The following is a 17,653-nucleotide window of genomic DNA, read 5'->3' on the forward strand; positions in this document are numbered from 1 at the left end:
TTCACTGTGTAGTCATGGCTGTCCTGGAACTCACTCTGTAGACCACGTTGGCCTTGAACTAACAGAGATATATCTGCCTCTGCCTGTTTTATAGTTAAAAACACAAAGAAGCTATTTTAGGTCCCAAATTTTTTTACTCAGCATTTAAATTTCAAAATTATATACAATTAATCCAAATCATATAGCAAAGAGTTCTGAAAACTGAATTCGCAGTGAGTCGTGTGGTCCTTGATGATCTGCACAGTACCATCCTGCACATTGGTTTCTTCTATGCTGTCAAAATCAAGTATGTTTTGAACTCCAGTTTTGTTCAGTGATGGAGACAGGTGATCTCCATCTAATTCTTTTTTCTTAGTTACGACTGGCTCTTTTTTATTTTCCTTTTCCTCGGCTGAGTAGGTAGCACTGTTTTCTTTTATAAACTCAGGATCCATTTTTGCCTCTGGCTGCTGAGCTTCTCCAGACAGCATGTGAGGGACATCAGGACAGATGTGTTGAAGGCCCACAGCTGCGCCACAAGTCTTTGTTTTTAATGTTTCAGCTGCTACAGATGAATCAGAATCCGTCGTAGAGGTGGGAAAATGCTCTGTGTTTCCTTTTTCACTTGGAGGACATCCTTCACTGACTCCTTTTTCCTTCCCTTGAAGCCCATCAGGATCACTACATTCTTGCAACTGTATCAAGAGAAAGAGTAAATCAGAAATTCTTTGAAGTAACAGAAATTGAATCATAATACTCTGAAAATATTAAAAAAAATTTTGTGTATGTATGTGTGTTCATGCATGATACAGCACATACAGACAGGTCAGAGAGCAGCTTGTAAAAACTGGTTCTCACCTTCTATGATGTAGGTCCTGAGATCAAACTCATCAGGCTTGGCAGTGAGTGCCTTTACTCTGTGTGTGTGTGTGTGTGTGTGTGTGTGTGTGTGTGTGTGTGTGTGTGTGTGTGTGTTCCCCTTTCACCTACAGGGTTTCAAGTTCAGTTCACCAGGTTTATACAGAAAGCACCCGCACCTAATGAGCCACCTTAAGTACCAACTAGCTTCAATTTTCCTTTTCTATTCATTTTTTTAGACGGTCTAGGTCTAGCCTGGAACTCAAGATCTGTGCCTGCTTCTGCCTCCTGAGTGCTGGGATTAAGCCACAATGACTGGTGGCTTTAATTTTCTGATTAAATCTTTCAATTGTGGCTGGGGGGATGGCTCAGCAGTTAGGAGCTCCTGCTGGGAAGACCAGGTTCAGCCCCCAGCATTCCTATGGCAGATAGGGTACGCGCCTCTGGCCTTGGCAGGTACCACACACAGCAAGATACATGCAGACAAAACACTCATGCATACACGTAAAATCTTTACACTCAGGTTTCCTGTTCTTTTTTTTATTGAGACAAGGTTTCTCTACACATCCCTGGCTGTCCTGGAACTCACTGAGTAGATAGGCCTCTGCCTCCTGAGTGCTGGGATTAAAGGCCTGTGCCACCAGTGCTGCTGGCTAAATTTCAGGCCTTTAATCCCAGCACTTGTTAGGCAGAGGCAGGCAGATCTCTGAGTTTGAGGCCAGCTGGTCTACAAGGTTCCAGGACAGTCAGTGCTACACAGAAATTTTTTTTGCCTTGGGGCGGGGGAGGTTTTCTTAAAAAAATTCTTCCCATTTTTCTTCTATCTTCTTCACAATAAAAGGATCAACCTTTTAAAAATGGCCTCAAATGTCTTTAAGTCATTACTACAAAGAGCACTGTTGACTTTCTTGACTTTTCTTAGTCAGGAATGCTATTCCTAAGTTGCTTTTGTCCAATGTTGAAGACCATAAACATAACCAAACTTAAGGTTCAGCTCAAAACAACAATGAGTAAGTTCTACAATGTAATTTTTATGATTTGAGAGTCAAAAGATACTTGCTTATTCTGCAAAAATCTCAAACTTCCTAAATATGTATGAATAATTGGAGGAATATTATGGAATTCAAAAACATTCTGTCCTTCTAAGAAATCAGATTTTAAAATGTTTTATTTAGGGGATGGAGAGCAGGCACAGTGGCTGCTTTTCTGGAGGACATGGGTTCAATTCCTAGCACCCACGTGGTGGTTCATGACTGTCTATAATTTTACTTCCAAGGGATCTGATGTTGTCTTCTGACCTCCATGGCCACCAGGCACACATGTAGCACACAGACACACATGTGGCAAAACACTCATACACATAAGATAAAAATTTTTACTGTTTGTATGCCCTCGTGTATGATAGTGCATATACAGAAGTTGCTCCCATATAAATATTTCACTTGGATTAGCTAACAAACTAACAAGCTAAATTGTTACAATAAATTGTCTTTGGTGTATTTTTAGCAGTGAGGCCATGATGAGTCTCTTTGAGATGTGTGAGCCTTAAAATGCTTTGACGTGGTGCTTCTATAAATATTATTCAGAATAAAAGATTCTGTGGGGCTGGAGAGTAGCTCAGGGGGTTAAGAGCACTGGCTGCTCTTCTAGAGGACCAGGGTTCAATTCCCAGCACCCTCATACAGACACATGCAAGCAAAACAGCAATTCATATAAAATAAAAATAAATAAATCTTTAAAAAGAAAAGATTTTGGATTTCAAATAACAGCAAGACAAATTGCTAAATTTGTTTAAACGTAAAATTCTGAATCCAAGGTTCCCTTGCAAGCTCAAATACTATTTAGTAGACCATTAAATTTATCTGATTTTTATCCCTTGACAGTTAATTATAGTAAAATGATTTTTTTTAAAATAAAATGAAAATAAAGAGTGGCGTTTTAAATCACACAGTAAAGAAGCAGACAAAAGTTTTACTATCAGCTGGGCATGGTGGCACACACCTTTAATCTCAGCACTCAGGAGGCAGAGGCAGTCGGATCTCTGTGAGTTCAAGGCCAGCCTGGTCCACAAAGCAAGATCTAGGACAGCCAGGGCTGTTACACAGAGAAAGCCTGCCTCAAAAAAAAAAAAAAAAAAAAAAAAAAAATTCAAGACTTGAAGTCATTCGGCCAATGGTCACTTCACGTAAGTTGTTAGTCACTCTCCTTTAAACCCCACCGAAATATTACCTTTGCATGAATCTGAATCTTCTCATCAGTAACCCGAACAACCTCAATCAACGGTGGGGCTAAGGACCTCTCCTGCGTCAGTGGGGAGTGCAGGACCTCTTCAAGAAACTCATTAACATTTTCCTCATCAAGAAACAATCTTTCCTACAGTAGAAAGAGAAAAAAATATCCTTACAGGTCACCGTAAAGGTCTTACATAGTTCAATGTTAAGTTTTTAAAATGTTTATCTCACCAACAGTGAGTGCTATCTTAAAAAGAGGCACTCTAGTGTGGTCCAGAGTATAGTGAATATGAAAACATCTACTCATGAGGTCCACCTAAAAAGAGAAGGATAAAAGGAAGTCTTGATGCTTTTCTAAGTTTACTAAAGTGTGCTTTCCCTACAGGATGATCTTACTTATGAACAGTATTTCTTTTATTTTTCCCAAATTATATAGTGTCTGCGGTAGCCCAGGCTGTCCTCTGTGTACCTGCAGGTGACCTTGAACTTCTGATCCTCCTGTCTCTACCTCCTAAGTGCTAGGATTATGCACATATCACCATACCTGGTGCCCTGGTATTTCTTAGGAATAGTCACTTCAAGGCTATAAATGCAATCCTAGCTATTATAGTTCCGTCTTCTGATAATTCCTAATGAACCAGCTAAGAAATATACAGAATGTGTCTTTTAAATTCTTAACTATGGAAACTGGATGTAGTGGCACAAAACTGTCTTTCCAGCACTTGGGAAGTAGAGGCTGGAAGTACACAAGTTCAGGGTCACCCTCAGCTACACAGAAGTTCAAGGCTACTTTAGGCCACCTCAGACCCCAAGTCTCAGACAAAATACAGAAAAATTTGTTGGCCACTTAGGAGCCAATTACAATATTTTATTTAAAAGAAGTACATTTTTTAATTTTTTGAAGCAATGTCAGGATTTAACGAAGATATTTTAATACTGACTTTAAGAGTAAGGATTATGAAAAACTAAGAAGCTCAGTGCTGGGCTTTACTCCTAGTGATTAGTAGCAGAAGCAAGTGGATCTTTGTGAGTTCCAGGACAGCCAAGGCTACATAGAGAGTAAGAAAGGACAGACACACTTGAAAACATGGGTGCAGGCTTTTCATATTTAAAATTATTTAATTCATAAGATCAGTTTACTGTTACCTCAAATAAGATTATCCTCTTCAGTGCTTATATATAAGTAAATATTGTAATTACAAAGTAAAGATTATTAGGTGGTCCAAAGAGGGGGACAAAATCTGAGATAAGTTTCAAATTCTCTTTGATTATATTACAAACAGTATTTGAATTTGCAAGTGAACCAATGAATTAGAAGAATTTTACAGTTAGAACAATTTGCCTTTCTATTACTTGAAGATCCAGAATCTTACAATCTGTATATTATTATTGAAGCACCCCACTAAAAGCATTTCTAAGCCAGGTGGTGGTGCACGCCTTTAATCCTAGTGCTCTTTAGGCAGAGGCAGGTGTGTTTCTGAGTTTGAGGCCAGTATGATCTACAGCGTGAGTTCCAGGACAACCAGAGCTACACAAAGAAACCCTGTCTCAAAACAAAACAAAAACACAAAAGGAAAGAAAAAAAAAGAAAAGCAACTGTAGCTGGGCATGGTGACGCAGGCCTTTTATTTATTTATCCATCCATCCATCCATCCATTTATTGTTTTTTGTTTTTTCAAGACAGGGTTTCTCTGTGTAGTTTTGGTGCCTGTCCTGGAACTCGATCTGTAGACCAGGCTGGCCTCGAACTGCCTCCCAAGTGCTGGGATTAAAGGCGTGCGACACCACCGCCCGGGGACACAGACCTTTAATCCCAGCATTTTGGAGGCAAAAGCAAGTCGATCTGTGTGTTCAAGGCCAGCCTGGTCTACACAGTTGCAAGACAGCAAGGGCTATGTACTGAGACGCACACTTTATCTATCAAATGGTCCTAAGGACAACTAAAACAAACGGAGAGACATTTTCTGTGTAATTTACAGCACCCACCAGAGGGCAACCTCGCTGAAATTAAACAGCTTCATAGGGCCAAATGGGATGTAGGGAAGGAGACTAAGGCCTTGGAGTAGGATAGGCGAGTGCTCTACCACTGAGTTTAATCTCCAACCCCAGCATAGGACGTAAATTATTTCCTTCCCGGAAGTATTTTATCATTACCTGCACAGATTTCTAGACTCGGAAGAAAGTGATTTCCTAAATTAAAATATGATCACTTTAGAGTGCTTTTTTGACATAAATACTTTTGAGAACGACTTGAGTTATAGCCCTTTTCAGGAAAGACAGAACCCTCAATTTTTTGCATGCAGTACAGGAAATCATTAAAATCCAGTCTCTTCAAGTCAGTCGGTGGACCCAAGAAAACGGCTGCATTACGGACAACCCTGAAGACACGAAGCGCATCCTTCGGATATGTACAAACTTCGCTTTGAGAACGCACTTACCACGCACTATCTTTCACAATATGAACAGAGAAAACATTTGGTTAGGTGCCGGTAACACAACATTTTTAAAGTAAGATGGAGTATTTCAAATAGTGAAAACGGTTACCTCCAAAGACTCACTGTCCAAGCCACAGTACCATTCTCGCCAATGTCCGCGGCTCTCTGGAGATTTGGCCAGTACGATCACTGCATTGTTTAAAGAAATGCTAATCTCGGGTTCTTTGGTACTCAACTTCTTCTCCGGAGCAAACTGCAACGTGAAGGAGTAAGCTGAGTCTTGTGCGGAGAAGCACAATTTGTAGCGGAGGGGACTCAGGTCCCCGTGAAGGCTTTGCGGCTGAATCCGAGGCACCTGAATGAGCAAAGTCAAGGAGTCTTCGTCCTGATGACACCGCAAAGGAGGGCACACAGGTTCGATGCTCTCGGTCCCCGGGCCACCCATGGCTGAGCCCGAGGCGTCGTGGCGAGTCCCCTCCTGCTCCTCACACGTCTGGGCACTGAGGTCTCCGCACAGTCCCGGTCTTGCCGCGGGGGACTCGGTGTCGCAGCCCGGGAACGCAGTGCAAGGGAGGCTTCGGTCCCCAGGAGGAGGAGGCTCTTCCCCGAGGCCTAGGGACGCCACCGAGTCCCCACCGAAGTCTCGCTCCGGCTCGGGAACGAGCTCCCCTTCAGCGTCCGCAGCCCCGAAGCCCGGGGCTCCCGCTCCGCTCCCGTCCCCGAGGTCAGCTCCGGTCGCCTCCGCCGTCCCTTCCCGCGCCGCAGCCAGCTCGCCCTCGGAAGCGCGGGGTGAGCCGTCAGTTCCGGTCCCGGCCGCGGACTCTTCCGGCGTCGCGGCGAGGTCCCGGCGCGCGATCGACAGCGCCACCGGCAGCGTGACGACCAGCTGCCGCCGCGCCTTGTTGAACTGCGCCTTGCCGCGGCCGTCGTCCACCGGGTAGGGCAGCGAGAGCCGCAGCCGGTAGTCGGGGCTCCTGGAGTCGAGGCACAGCAGCTTCCCCTTCACCTCCAGGTCCGCCCTCTCGGCCGAGCGCAGCAGCGGCAGCTCGATGGTGACCACCAGCTCGTGCGGCACGGGGCTCGGGGCGGCGTCGCGCGAGCAGCGGTAATCCTGGAGGTCCACGTGGTGGCGCTGCACCACGGTGCAGCGGGGCTCGGTGGGCTCGGGGGGCTCCGGCCGCTGCTCGGCCTGGGGATCCCGGGTCGCCGGCGTGCGAGCCGTGCTCTCCGCCGCCGCCGGGTAGGGGTACGGGTACGGCAGGTCCGGGAAGAGCCCGGGCGGCTCCTCCTCGGGCCGGGCAGGGACGCCCCCGGGAAGGGGAGTGCGCAGCACCGCGGCCTCGGGCACCCCCTTGTACTTGATCTTGAGGATCTTGGCGTTCCTGCGGTCCAGCCTGACGCCGAACTGCTGCTCCACCGCCTCCAGGGCCGTGGCGTCCAGCATTTCGCGGAATCGCTCGTGGCTCCGGGCCAGCGCTAGCGCGTCCGGATGGAAGACCACGTCGTAGACGGTGTAGCGGGAGCCGTTGCGCCCCACATACTTGCGGCCGGGCGCCAGGCTGTAGGGCAGGGACCAGTGGCTGCCAGCCGCCGCGCCGCTGCCGCGCCCGGCGCTCGGCCGGCTGCTGGGCGAGCCGACCAGCGGGTTGCTGCACACGTTCACGAAGCAGCGGTGCTCCCCGTCCAGGCTGGTACGCAGCACGTGGCCCGGCTCCGGGTGCACGAACCGCACCTCCACCCCGCGCTCCCGCTCCAGCGCTGTGATCTCCTCCTCGTAGCGCCTCCGGTTCTCAGGGTCGGTGATCTCCGAGGCATACTCGGAGAACATTCGGCGGAACTCTGGGTCCTGAAAGGCGGAGGTGAGCCGCTGCACCTCCTCTCCGCTCAGATCCAAGTCCTCCAGCGCTGAGGAGGCCGCCGCCTTGGCCATGGTGCCTCACTCCGCCCCTCACCAGAGCCCGGTGAAGGATCAGCCCGAACCTAAGATGCGCTTTGGGAACTAGCAGAAGTGATCAGCCTAGGAAGGTAACCGTTGGCTAGCTGGGCAGCGCGTGCTTTGTTGCCATAGTAACACCTTGGAGGCGGGCCAGTGATCTCGTGGAAATGCTAGAACTAGGCTGTTTGTTCACACCAAGCAGCCACTCTGCCTGCTACAGGCTTGAGACTTCTGTTCCAGGATACACGTACTTTGCAGTCCTCATTTTCAGCACTTTATCCTATTAACTGTTCACTTTCACAGACAAACGAGAAGTTTCCTAGCCAAGGCTACAATTCACAAACCTAACTTTTATCTGGCCCTTTTCACTTTGTGAAACCGACATTTAAGCCCTAATTTTTGTTCTGTTTTCAGGTATCCTACCTTATAATTGTTCTGTAAAAACTCTTGGGGGCAAAAGATGGACTCGAAAATCCCAAAGCCCAGTAAACAGGGGAAAGTTATTCACTTTTCATAATGTAAAAGTAAGGCCCCATAAATCACTTAGCAAAATCACGGACTTTGTCCCGATCGGTTTCCTTGGGTTGAGAATAGAATTAAAACTGCACGTCTTTTGAAAACCACATATCCTTAGATTGACTCAGTAGTTCCTAACAGTGTGATTCTAAAAGAAAGACTACACGCTCCACAAGGAATTAATGCAGCAGGTATGGTAGTAATACAACGGAATTTTATGCTGCCAGACTTTATAGAAATTGTTTTGTTATGGCGCTAGGGGCGGGACCCAGGACCTCACTTGTAGCATGAGCTCTACCACTGAGCCACACCCCCAGGTTCAGCGTGAGGTTCTGAATTGATGGCTGGCTAGTCCTGGATCAGTTGTATGTGCGCAGCGTTTAGCACAATTTACATTGGCATTAATGCAATCACAAGACCTTTCCCAGGTTTTTCTCTTAACTCATCCTTTTTTGTATGGGGAGGAAGAGCATCCCAGGACCAAACCCAGGGCCCGGCACCTACAAGACAAGCACTCTTCCACCGAGCTGCATCCCGAGCCTTCCATCTGTTCTCTCGGTCGCTTTTGCACACACCTTCCTCTGTTATATTTTAAGTAGAATGTCCCAAGCCTGGGATAGCACCTCGTCTCCATTACGTCATCTCTTTCACAAATATATAAATATCGTCCGTACTCAGCTGGGCATGATGGCGCACACCTTTAACGCCAGCACTTGGGAGGCAGAGGCAGGCGGATTTCTGAGCTCAAGGCCAGCCTGGTCTTATAGATGGAGTTCTAGTACTGCACAGCCAGGACAATGCAGAGAAACCCTGTCTCAAAAAAAAATCAAAACAAACAAACAAACTCACAAATAACCAACTCCTGTTTCAAGTTCTAAACTCCAGACTTATCCAGCTGTCTATTTGATGTCTCCATTTGAGGCTTGGAATGGCTGATAATGGATCTCTGGACTACTGTTCTTTCCCTCACCTGTCCCTCGATCTCCCAGCAGCTGTAAGCTTGGCTTGGAATGCATTTTCCTCTTGACTTGGGCACTCAAAGGTCTGTTCTTTCCTCCTTTCCTTGCCTCTCACCTGCCAGCTTCCCTAGACACCCACGCCCATAGCTTGAAATGGCGTCTGTCATCTGATCAGTCCTGATCAGATATTATTGCTTACTCTACCTACTATGTAGGCAAGTTAATGCTCTTTTTGAAATTTGTTCTGTTGTTGTCTATGTGCATGCATTTGGTGCACACGTGTGTAGGTCAGAAGACGACTTTTGGGAGTTTGTCTCTTCTTCCACTGTGGGTACTGGGGAGCCAACCTAGGTGGTCAGGCTTGCACACAGCAAATGCTTCTACTCACTGAGCCATCTTGACAGGCTGATAAGTTAATGTTAAATCACTAGGGAAAAAAATCATTGTGCTCTGACGGCAAAACCACTGTCACTCTCTTATGTTGAGAAAATATGTTGGAACAATCACTTGGGGAAATTACTACTGAACATAATACATATGATGAAAAAATTTGAAAAAAATCTATTTTGAGGTATACATCCAACAGAAACATCACCACGACATATGTACTAGATGTGTTTGTACACACACACACACACACACACACACACACATTTTTAAAGGTTTATTTGTAATCGGGTGTGTATGCATGGGAGTACAGGTGCCCACCAAGGCTAGATGAGTCAGTTATGTCCCCTGGTCCTGTATTGTAGTGATTGTAAGCCACCCACTGTGGGTGCTGGGAACCGAACTCGGGTCCTCTAAAAGAGCAAAATGCAATCTTCTCTACTGAGCCCCTTGGAGTGTGTGTGTGTGTGTGTGTGTGTGTGTGTGTGTATACACACACTTTTTTTTTTTTTAAGATTTATTATGTATACAGTGTTCTGTCTGCATGTATCCCTGCACACCAGAAGAGGGCACCAGATCTCATTACAGATGGCTGTGAGCCACCATGTGGTTGCTAGGAATTGAACTCAGGACCTCTGGAAGAACAGCCAGTGCCCTTAACTGCTGAGCCATCTCTCCAGCCCTTAAGTGTATATGTTTTTTAACAGCACTATTTGTTAGTAATCCTCATACTAGAAAATAACTTAATTATCACTCATAGTCAAATGGATAATTAACAGCATATATCCACCACACATCAGCTATATAGCAACAATACGAGTGAATACTAATGAATACCCCTGATGTGATGTTATATAGATGAAGCTAGACGCAGAATACATATGGTTCGGAATCCATTGCATAACCAATAAAGACTTGGCTAAGTAAATCTTACTGGTAGAAAGTGGTCTATACAACTACATCAATAAGCCGAGCGGTGGTGGTACACACCTTTAAATTGAGGCCAGCCTGGTCTAGAGTGAGTTCCAGGACAGCCAAGACTACACAGAGAAACCCTGTCTAGAAAAATTTTAAAAAACCAACCAAACAAAAACAACTCTGAGAATAAAAGAGAAAATACTAAACTAGTGGTTGTTCTCCAGGGGAGAGAGGAGTGTTGTGCCTGGAAAGAACAAGAACAATCTTCCAGGGCAGGCTCCTTGATTCCAGTACAGTTATATTGGCTATACTGTTGGGGATATTTGATCACACTGTGAACCCCGAGATTGCATTATTTAAATCAAATCAACCATAGGTTACGAGGTGGAGCAAGCAGCCAGTTGACTGCAAGTAACCATAGAGAGTGCGGGGAGGCCAGAGAAAGGCACAGGAAGGAGAAGGGAGGGACATCTGGGTGGAGGAGGAGTTTTTGTTTCAATTGGGCTGGGAGAAAGCTCTCTTTCTGAGATGACGGAGGAGGAAGCAGGTTCTTTCTCTGCCTCTCTGAGCTAGCAGGTTTTTAATCCAGCATCTGGTTCCTGAGTCTTTATTGGTAAAAAATAAAAAGATTGAGACTTGGTAAAAGAAACAACATTTGCCTCCCTACGTGGAGGAAGCTGAGTCCTCAGTAGGTTCAGGCGTGGCCACTGTGCTCAGATAAAACAACAGTTACAGCTTGCAAAGATTCATTGAGGTCTATACACTGATGAGGGGCTTTATATCTTGTATTTCGTTTAAAAAGAAGACTTTGAGCCACGTGTGGTGTTGCACATCTGTAATCCAGCACATAGGAGCAAAGGACAGGAAACTCATGAGTTCAAAGCCAAACTTCTTTAAAAAAGATCCTTCATAGATCTTTAGGGTGAAACCACTGACTACAAAATTAGACCTTCATGCCTACCTGACCACTGAGCCCTTGGAGACCCACACATTAGATTTCTCCACCTGAACGTTTGATAGACATCCGAAAACATGTTCAGAACAGAAGCCCTGACGACGCTCTCTCAAACCTGAAGTCTCAGTAAATACCACCACCCAACCTCTTCCCCCCCCCCCCCAGCTTTTAGGCCTAAAACCTAAATATAATCCTTGATTCCTCTTTACCTTCCTCACTGCCATTCAGCTACCAAGTCCTGCCTTGTCCTACTGTAGCCTCAATATCGGCTTCTGTCCATGTCTGGTCTGCCACGTGTCCATCGCAGGCGTCTGCAATAAATTGCTTCCCATCTGGTCTCGGGCCGTTTTCTTATAGTTTATCTTGACATGGTTGCCTTGGTATCTCTTTAAAGTTATTACTGAATCTAGTTTCTCCTTCTGCAATGGATGATCCCCAGTAGGGGGTCAAGCTCAGGGGATCAAACTCAGGTTGTCAGGCTCAGCAGCAAGGGCTTAAGCCCCTAAACCATCTGACTGGCCCTTTCCGTGTGTCTTTAAGCCCGGGCCCATTTCTTTTTCTTCCCTTCCTTTCTTCCCTTCCTTCCCTTCTTCCCTTCCTTCCTTCCTCCCTTCCTTCCTTCCCTTCCTTCCTTCCTCCCTCCCTCCCTCCCTCCCTCCTTCCTTCCTTCCTTCCTTCCTTCAAGATCTATTTATTTGGGCTGGAGAGATGGCTCAGAGGTTAAGAGCACTGACTGCGCTTCCAGAGGTCCTGAGTTCAATTCCCAGCACCCACATGGTGGCTCACAACCATCTGTAATGACATCTGGTGCCCTCTTCTGTATACATAATAAATAATTTTTTTTTTTTTAAAAAAAGATTTATTTATTATGTATACAGTGCCTGAATGTATCTCTGAAGGCCAGAAGAGGGCATCAGATCTCATTACAGATGGTTGTGAGCCACTAGGTGGATGCTAGGAATTGAACTCAGGTCCATCTGGAAGAACAGCCAGTGCTCTTAACCTCTCAGCCATCTCTCCAGCCCTTGAGCCCATGTCTATCACTACTGTGGCTCTGGTGGCTTACCACTCAAAACCTACTGCAGTCACCATCTGTCTCCCCCTGGTCTATCCTGATGGCAGAAAACCCTTGACACCCAATCCCTCAACTCCTGAGAATGTAAATGTCAGCTTAACTCCCACGGACATGCTTCTCCCACCTCCAAACAGCCCATCAAAAGTTATCCTCTTTAAGATATTTTCACTGTGGGTCCTATTTGGTACTGTTTATTAGAGTGTGGCTTTCCCCATTTGAAGGTAAGCTTCATGAAACCCAGAACTCTGCTTTTCTGTGAGGAGCTGGAGTCGCTGGTATCTAGGATGTGTTGGCTATGCATGAAATGAATGGACATACCGAGGGGGGAGACAGCAAGTTCAGCTTGGAAAGGCTGATCCCAAAGCACTTCTGCAGGATAAAACGGACACAGAGAAGAAACTGGGGTGTGCATCCAAATGCTAAAACTCTTTTTTAAAAAGATTTTCCTGCCTTTGATCTCAACACTCCAGAGGCAAAGGCAGGCAGATCTCTGAATCTAAGGCTAGCCTGGTCTACAGAGCAAGTTCCAGAACAGCCAGGACTACACACAGAAACCCTGTTTCAAAAAATAAAATAAATAAATAAAAATAAAGATTTATTTTCTTTTTCATTTATGGATGTGTGTGTAAGCCCACTCAAGTGGCCAGGCCCCTCCCCAGAGGACCCCCAACTGCCAGGTTCCACCCACAGAACACTCTAAATACTGCCCTAAATACTGGACCCTGCCCCTACCCTGCAGAGCAAAAAGCCCAATCTCTGGACATGAAATCCCACCAATCTCCACCCTGGAACGCTCCACTCTCTTCCCTGAACTCTGATCCCCTTGTAAGAGCAGCAAGTGCTCTTAACCACTAAGCCCTCTCCCCAGATTATTTCTGATGATAAAAATATAGGTTATAAAAAAAATTGCAGGTTATAAAACATTTTTAAATTTATGCTTAGTTGTATTTTCTAATCTTGCTAGGAATTTGGAAGATTTTTTGGGTTTTGTTTTGGGACAGGGTATCACTGTAACTCTAGCTGGCCTGGAACTTACTACATAGTTCATCTGGCTTCGAAGACACTGAGAGCTGAGGTTAAAGGTGTGTGCCACCACACCCAGCAGGTTTTAAATACCTTCTCATTTAAGTTTTAAAGCTCTGAGGCAGTCAGGGGAGTCCTGGGAGGTCCTGAACTCCTGTGAGAGTCAGTAAACATCCTCAAGAACTGATGACCTATTATAAGTCACCCTTGTAACTTCAAATTTCACCCTGCCCTTGGACTTGCCTCTCCCAAACCGGGTTAGTTTTTGTTCATTGTAAGTGAATCTGTCTTTGGTATTGTTACATCAGCACAGAGAAGTGAAACCCATGATTCAAAGTAAACTATGCGGCTCCAGTGTAGCTCAGTGGCAGAATGTTGCCTAGCAGCCTATGATCATGGTCCTGGGTTCAATCTTCAGTGTAGCCAAAAAACTAAACAAAAACCTTATGTTTTGTAAGTATAAAAACTATGGGAATGATAGTTAAAATTTTCCACTGCCAAAAGATAATTATGTAGTAAATATACAATACTTTACCCCAAAGCAGATTTTTCTCAACTTTGTAAGATGGAATTTTGTGAGTAAACAATTCAAAAACCTGTTAATATATTATTAGAGTTATTATGCTGTCAATAGCCCAAGTTAGATTAAAAAGATTCACAAATTTTTTTAAAATTTATTTAACTTATTTATTTTATGTGAATTGGTGTGAAGGTGTCAGATCTCCTGTAACTGGAGTTACAGACAGTTGTGAGCCGCCATGAATTGAACCAGGTCCTCTGGAAGAGCAGCCAGTGTCTTAACCACTGAGCCATCTCTCCAGCCCAAGTCACAATACTTACTTTTAAAATGGACTGCATTGTGACTAGCATGGAAATAATGAAACACGAGCAAATACGTCATTGCACCACATTTTAAAAATACCTGCAGGCTTTGAGACTGCAGAGGAAACATTTTTCTATAAAATTTTCTGAAGTGTAACATAACATCAAATTTTCATAAAATACAATTTGTGTGGAACATTCTTAAGGTTTACCATAAGTTTATTACAATTTAATGTACAAATTACACAAGATAAAAATAAGAAAATTCATTTCATTTATTCTCACGACTCTCAAAAGCCCTGAAGTTTGCTGAAATAGAAATAGAAAAAAATAAAATTAAATTAAGAATTATCACTCATTTCTTAATACTTAGTTGTAGTTATGTTTAAAGATACATTCAAATACATGCACACTCATAATTCAAGAGGAAACACTAAAAATATGTCTCACATCCAACTTGTTCTCCTAAAAGGACACATCTTTATAAAGGTAGTTAATTAAAAAAATAAAAATTAAAAAAAAATAAATACAAAAACTGGGCTACACAGTTCTAAGCCAGCTAAGAATGGCTCACACAAAAACACGCACAAGAAATGAAAGCTGAGTGTGATGTGATACACTGGTAACTCCAACGCTGCAGAGGCTGAGGTTGGACAGCAAATCCAGGCCAGCCTGAGCTACCCTCAAAAAGACAAGCTGACTGGTAAATGCTGGCCTCGTATGTCCAGGACTCTGAGTTCTGTCTGGGGAAGCGGGGATGCTTTAAAAAAAAATGTTCTCAAAAAACTGGGTATGGTGGAACATGCCTCTAATCCAAGCTACATAGTGAGACCCTGTCTCAAAAAGGAAAAAGAAAAAAGAAAAAAAGTGGCTTGGGAGTTGGAGAAATGGCTTAAAACACTCGATGCTCTTGCAGAGGACCCGAGTTCAGTTCCCAGCACCCACATCAGGCAACTCGCAACTGCGTGTAACTCCAGATCCGGGAGATCTGATGCCCTCTCCTGGTACCTTGTTCACCAAGTGGTCAGTTGTACTTTCCGAAGACCTTTGAACCCCATCACCACACATCTAGGGTCTCTCTACTTTGCTGCCAGTTTGTTCGGCCTACGCTTCGAGAAACAGCCATATGGGAGGAATAGGAAGCATCCTCAGGTGTCAACCTACGTGGGAACTAGCCCACCTCCAAAGCCAGCCTGAGAAGCCACCGATAAAGTTCTTATCAATAGAAACCAATTGTTCAGTCTAAAGCATTCCCAGGAGGTCACTGCAGACATACAAGGAAAATCTAAGCATACCTATCAGAACAGAAAAGCAAGAGAAGGCCATGCTCACCTGTCTTCCACTGTCTTACTGGAAGGGTAAAAGACTTTGAATGCAAATCCACTTCTTGGAAAAGAGCCCTTTAGAGACAAAAATGTCTATAAGTGACTATTGGACTTATAAAAAATAATCCCTATTTTTAGAATCACATTTCTTAGTCATGATTTAAAATTACAAGATGTGACTACAAAATGTTAGCAGTTTTTTTTAGAGGTTACTATAAAATGTCACAGTCTAGTAATCTTCTAAGTTGACCAGTTTTATTTCAACAAATGTCATTGGAAATGCTTTGGCATGGCTCCACTCATAGAAACAAGTAGTACTGTAAAATATTAAACATGCGTAGAAGACAGACATTGTGTTCAAGGAGTCTTCCCTGCCTTCCCCCTCAATGCCAGGTTGACAGGATCCCAGTGTGCCCCCAGCACCACTGAGCAGGAATTACAAGCGACTGTCTATGATGAAGACCTAATGTTACCTCGGAGACTAGAGCTTTTCAGTCTGTCTGAAGCCCTGAATCAATGCTTGTCCTATAGCAAGCACTCAGTACTGTAAATAAGTACCAAAAAGAGATAGAAGAAAAAATGGGGCTGGAAAGATGGCCCAGCAGTTAAATACATATACTGCTCTTTGAGAGGATCCAAGTTCAGTTCCCAGTACCCACTTCAGGGGGCTCAACATCACTCCAGCTTCAGAAGCATCCGACACCCCTGGTCTCTGGGCACCTGCATGCATATGGACATAGCCACACACAGACACATACATATAACTTAAAAAATAATAAGATCATCTTTTTTTAAGAAAGAAAAAAGTAATGAAGCATTATCAAAATATCAAGTTTTGAACCTGACCAAAATGTATGAATAAGGTTAAAAAAAAGAGAGAATGTGTCAACTAAGAAAATGTCTGACAATATAGCAAATATCTAAAGAGGATATCCAATGAGGAAATAGCCTCACTGCGATATCTGAATGTAATGAAGACTGAGGGGCTGGAGAGATGGCCCAGCTGTTAAGAGCACTGGCTGCTCTTGCAGAGAAACCAGGTTCAATTCCCAGCAACCACATGGCAGCTCACAATCATCCATAACTCCAGTTCTAGAGAATCCAATGCCCTGTTTTGACATCCTTAGTCACCAGTCACACACATGGTGCATTTTTTTAGGTTTAAAATAAACCTTTAAAAAAAAAAAAAGACTGTGAAAACCAGACCACAAATTTTATGCACCGAAGCCAAGTATGCTGATCCTTGGAGAATGATTCTCAACCAGGGATTCTTGTCCCTTAAGAGACATTCAGAAACATCTAGGGATACTTATGATTGTCACGAGTGAAAGATGTAACTGACATCCAGTGAGGATGCAAGGATGCTGCCAAGCTTCCTACAGAGCATGAAAGCCCCTACAATCAAGAATTAATTACTTGGTCCAAGATGCAAATGTACCAAGGTTGATGATGAGCCCTGTGTAGATAGATAAAGCCACACAAATGTACACTTGACAAAAGCAACCAGATGAAACAAAAAGGTATTAAGATTTAAAATTCAGAAGAATCAGCATGCAGACTAAAAATCACAAGATGGCCCAGTGTAGAGGAGCAACCTTTAATCTCAGCACTCAGTAAGCAGAGGCAGCTAGGTCTCAGGGTTTAAGGACAGCCTTGTCCATACAGAGTTCCAGGGCTATACAATGACACCCTCCCTCAAATCAAAACAAAGCAAACACACAACCAGCAAAGACAATGTTCTGTTTGATATAAACGATGGTTATGTGATTATTTGTGGTATGTATTTTCCAGGTCCTAAAGTCAATCATATCTTCAGATACTGAAGCAGCTTGAACATTCCAGAGTCATTTCAAAGTGCTGTAGAAAAATTAAATAATCAAGTGCACTGTAATGAAATTTCATTCTTCAGGCTTGGACTCTGGACATTTGGGCAGTTTCTACAAACCACAATTCTCAAAGGAGAAGCATCAAGAAGGTAAAGAAATGGCTCCAGGATCTGAAAGCAATTCCCAAAGAGGAAGTGCACAGTGTGTGACTTTGCTACATTGAAAGGAAAAATACTCATTTGATTGTATATTTTGGTCTGCTTATTATTTAAAAAATCTAGCCAGGTGATGGAGGCACACGGCTTTAGTCCCAGCACTTGGGAGGTAGAGGCAGGTGGATCTCTTAGTTCGAGGCCAGTCTGATCTACAGAATGAGTTCTAGGACATCCAGGGATACACAGAGAAACC

The 17,653-nt window shown here is 44.3% G+C and overlaps 2 protein-coding genes and 1 long non-coding RNA gene across 7 annotated transcripts in view; 1 reads left to right on the forward strand and 2 right to left on the reverse strand.

Moving 5' to 3' along the window:
• Positions 1-114: 114 nt before the first annotated feature.
• On the reverse strand, positions 115-8,693 carry Dnaaf2 (dynein axonemal assembly factor 2). 3 transcript variants are annotated; one of them, XM_028858818.2, is made up of 3 exons: positions 5,613-8,682; positions 3,067-3,210; positions 115-674 (listed from the first exon to the last, which is right to left on the reverse strand). In XM_028858818.2, the coding sequence occupies exons 1-3, from the start codon at positions 7,431-7,433 to the stop codon at positions 168-170; spliced, it is 2,472 nt and encodes an 823-aa protein (XP_028714651.1). In that variant the 5' UTR covers positions 7,434-8,682; the 3' UTR covers positions 115-167. The 3 variants fall into 3 exon arrangements, with proteins under 3 accessions (XP_028714651.1, XP_037066473.1, XP_028714658.1); XM_037210578.1 differs by lacking the exon at positions 5,613-8,682 and adding an exon at positions 3,300-4,528; XM_028858825.2 differs by lacking the exon at positions 3,067-3,210 and having other exon boundaries at positions 5,613-8,693.
• On the forward strand, positions 7,093-17,493 carry LOC119088978. The gene is made up of 2 exons (XR_005092740.1): positions 7,093-7,528; positions 17,211-17,493. It is a non-coding gene; the product is annotated as an uncharacterized LOC119088978 (long non-coding RNA).
• Pole2 (DNA polymerase epsilon 2, accessory subunit) overlaps positions 14,296-17,653 on the reverse strand; it is a 30,112-nt gene continuing 26,754 nt past the window's right edge. For all 3 annotated transcript variants that reach the window (XM_028858866.2, XM_028858856.2, XM_037210580.1), the window contains 2 exons: positions 15,427-15,494; positions 14,296-14,403 (listed from right to left, as the gene is read on the reverse strand). In XM_028858866.2, coding sequence (XP_028714699.1) covers positions 14,385-14,403; positions 15,427-15,494 — 87 coding nt within the window. In that variant the 3' untranslated portion in view covers positions 14,296-14,384. The remainder of the gene's footprint in view (positions 14,404-15,426; positions 15,495-17,653) is intronic.

The sequence above is a fragment of the Peromyscus leucopus genome, chromosome 14, assembly GCF_004664715.2.
Source record: "Peromyscus leucopus breed LL Stock chromosome 14, UCI_PerLeu_2.1, whole genome shotgun sequence".
NCBI lineage: Eukaryota > Metazoa > Chordata > Mammalia > Rodentia > Cricetidae > Peromyscus > Peromyscus leucopus.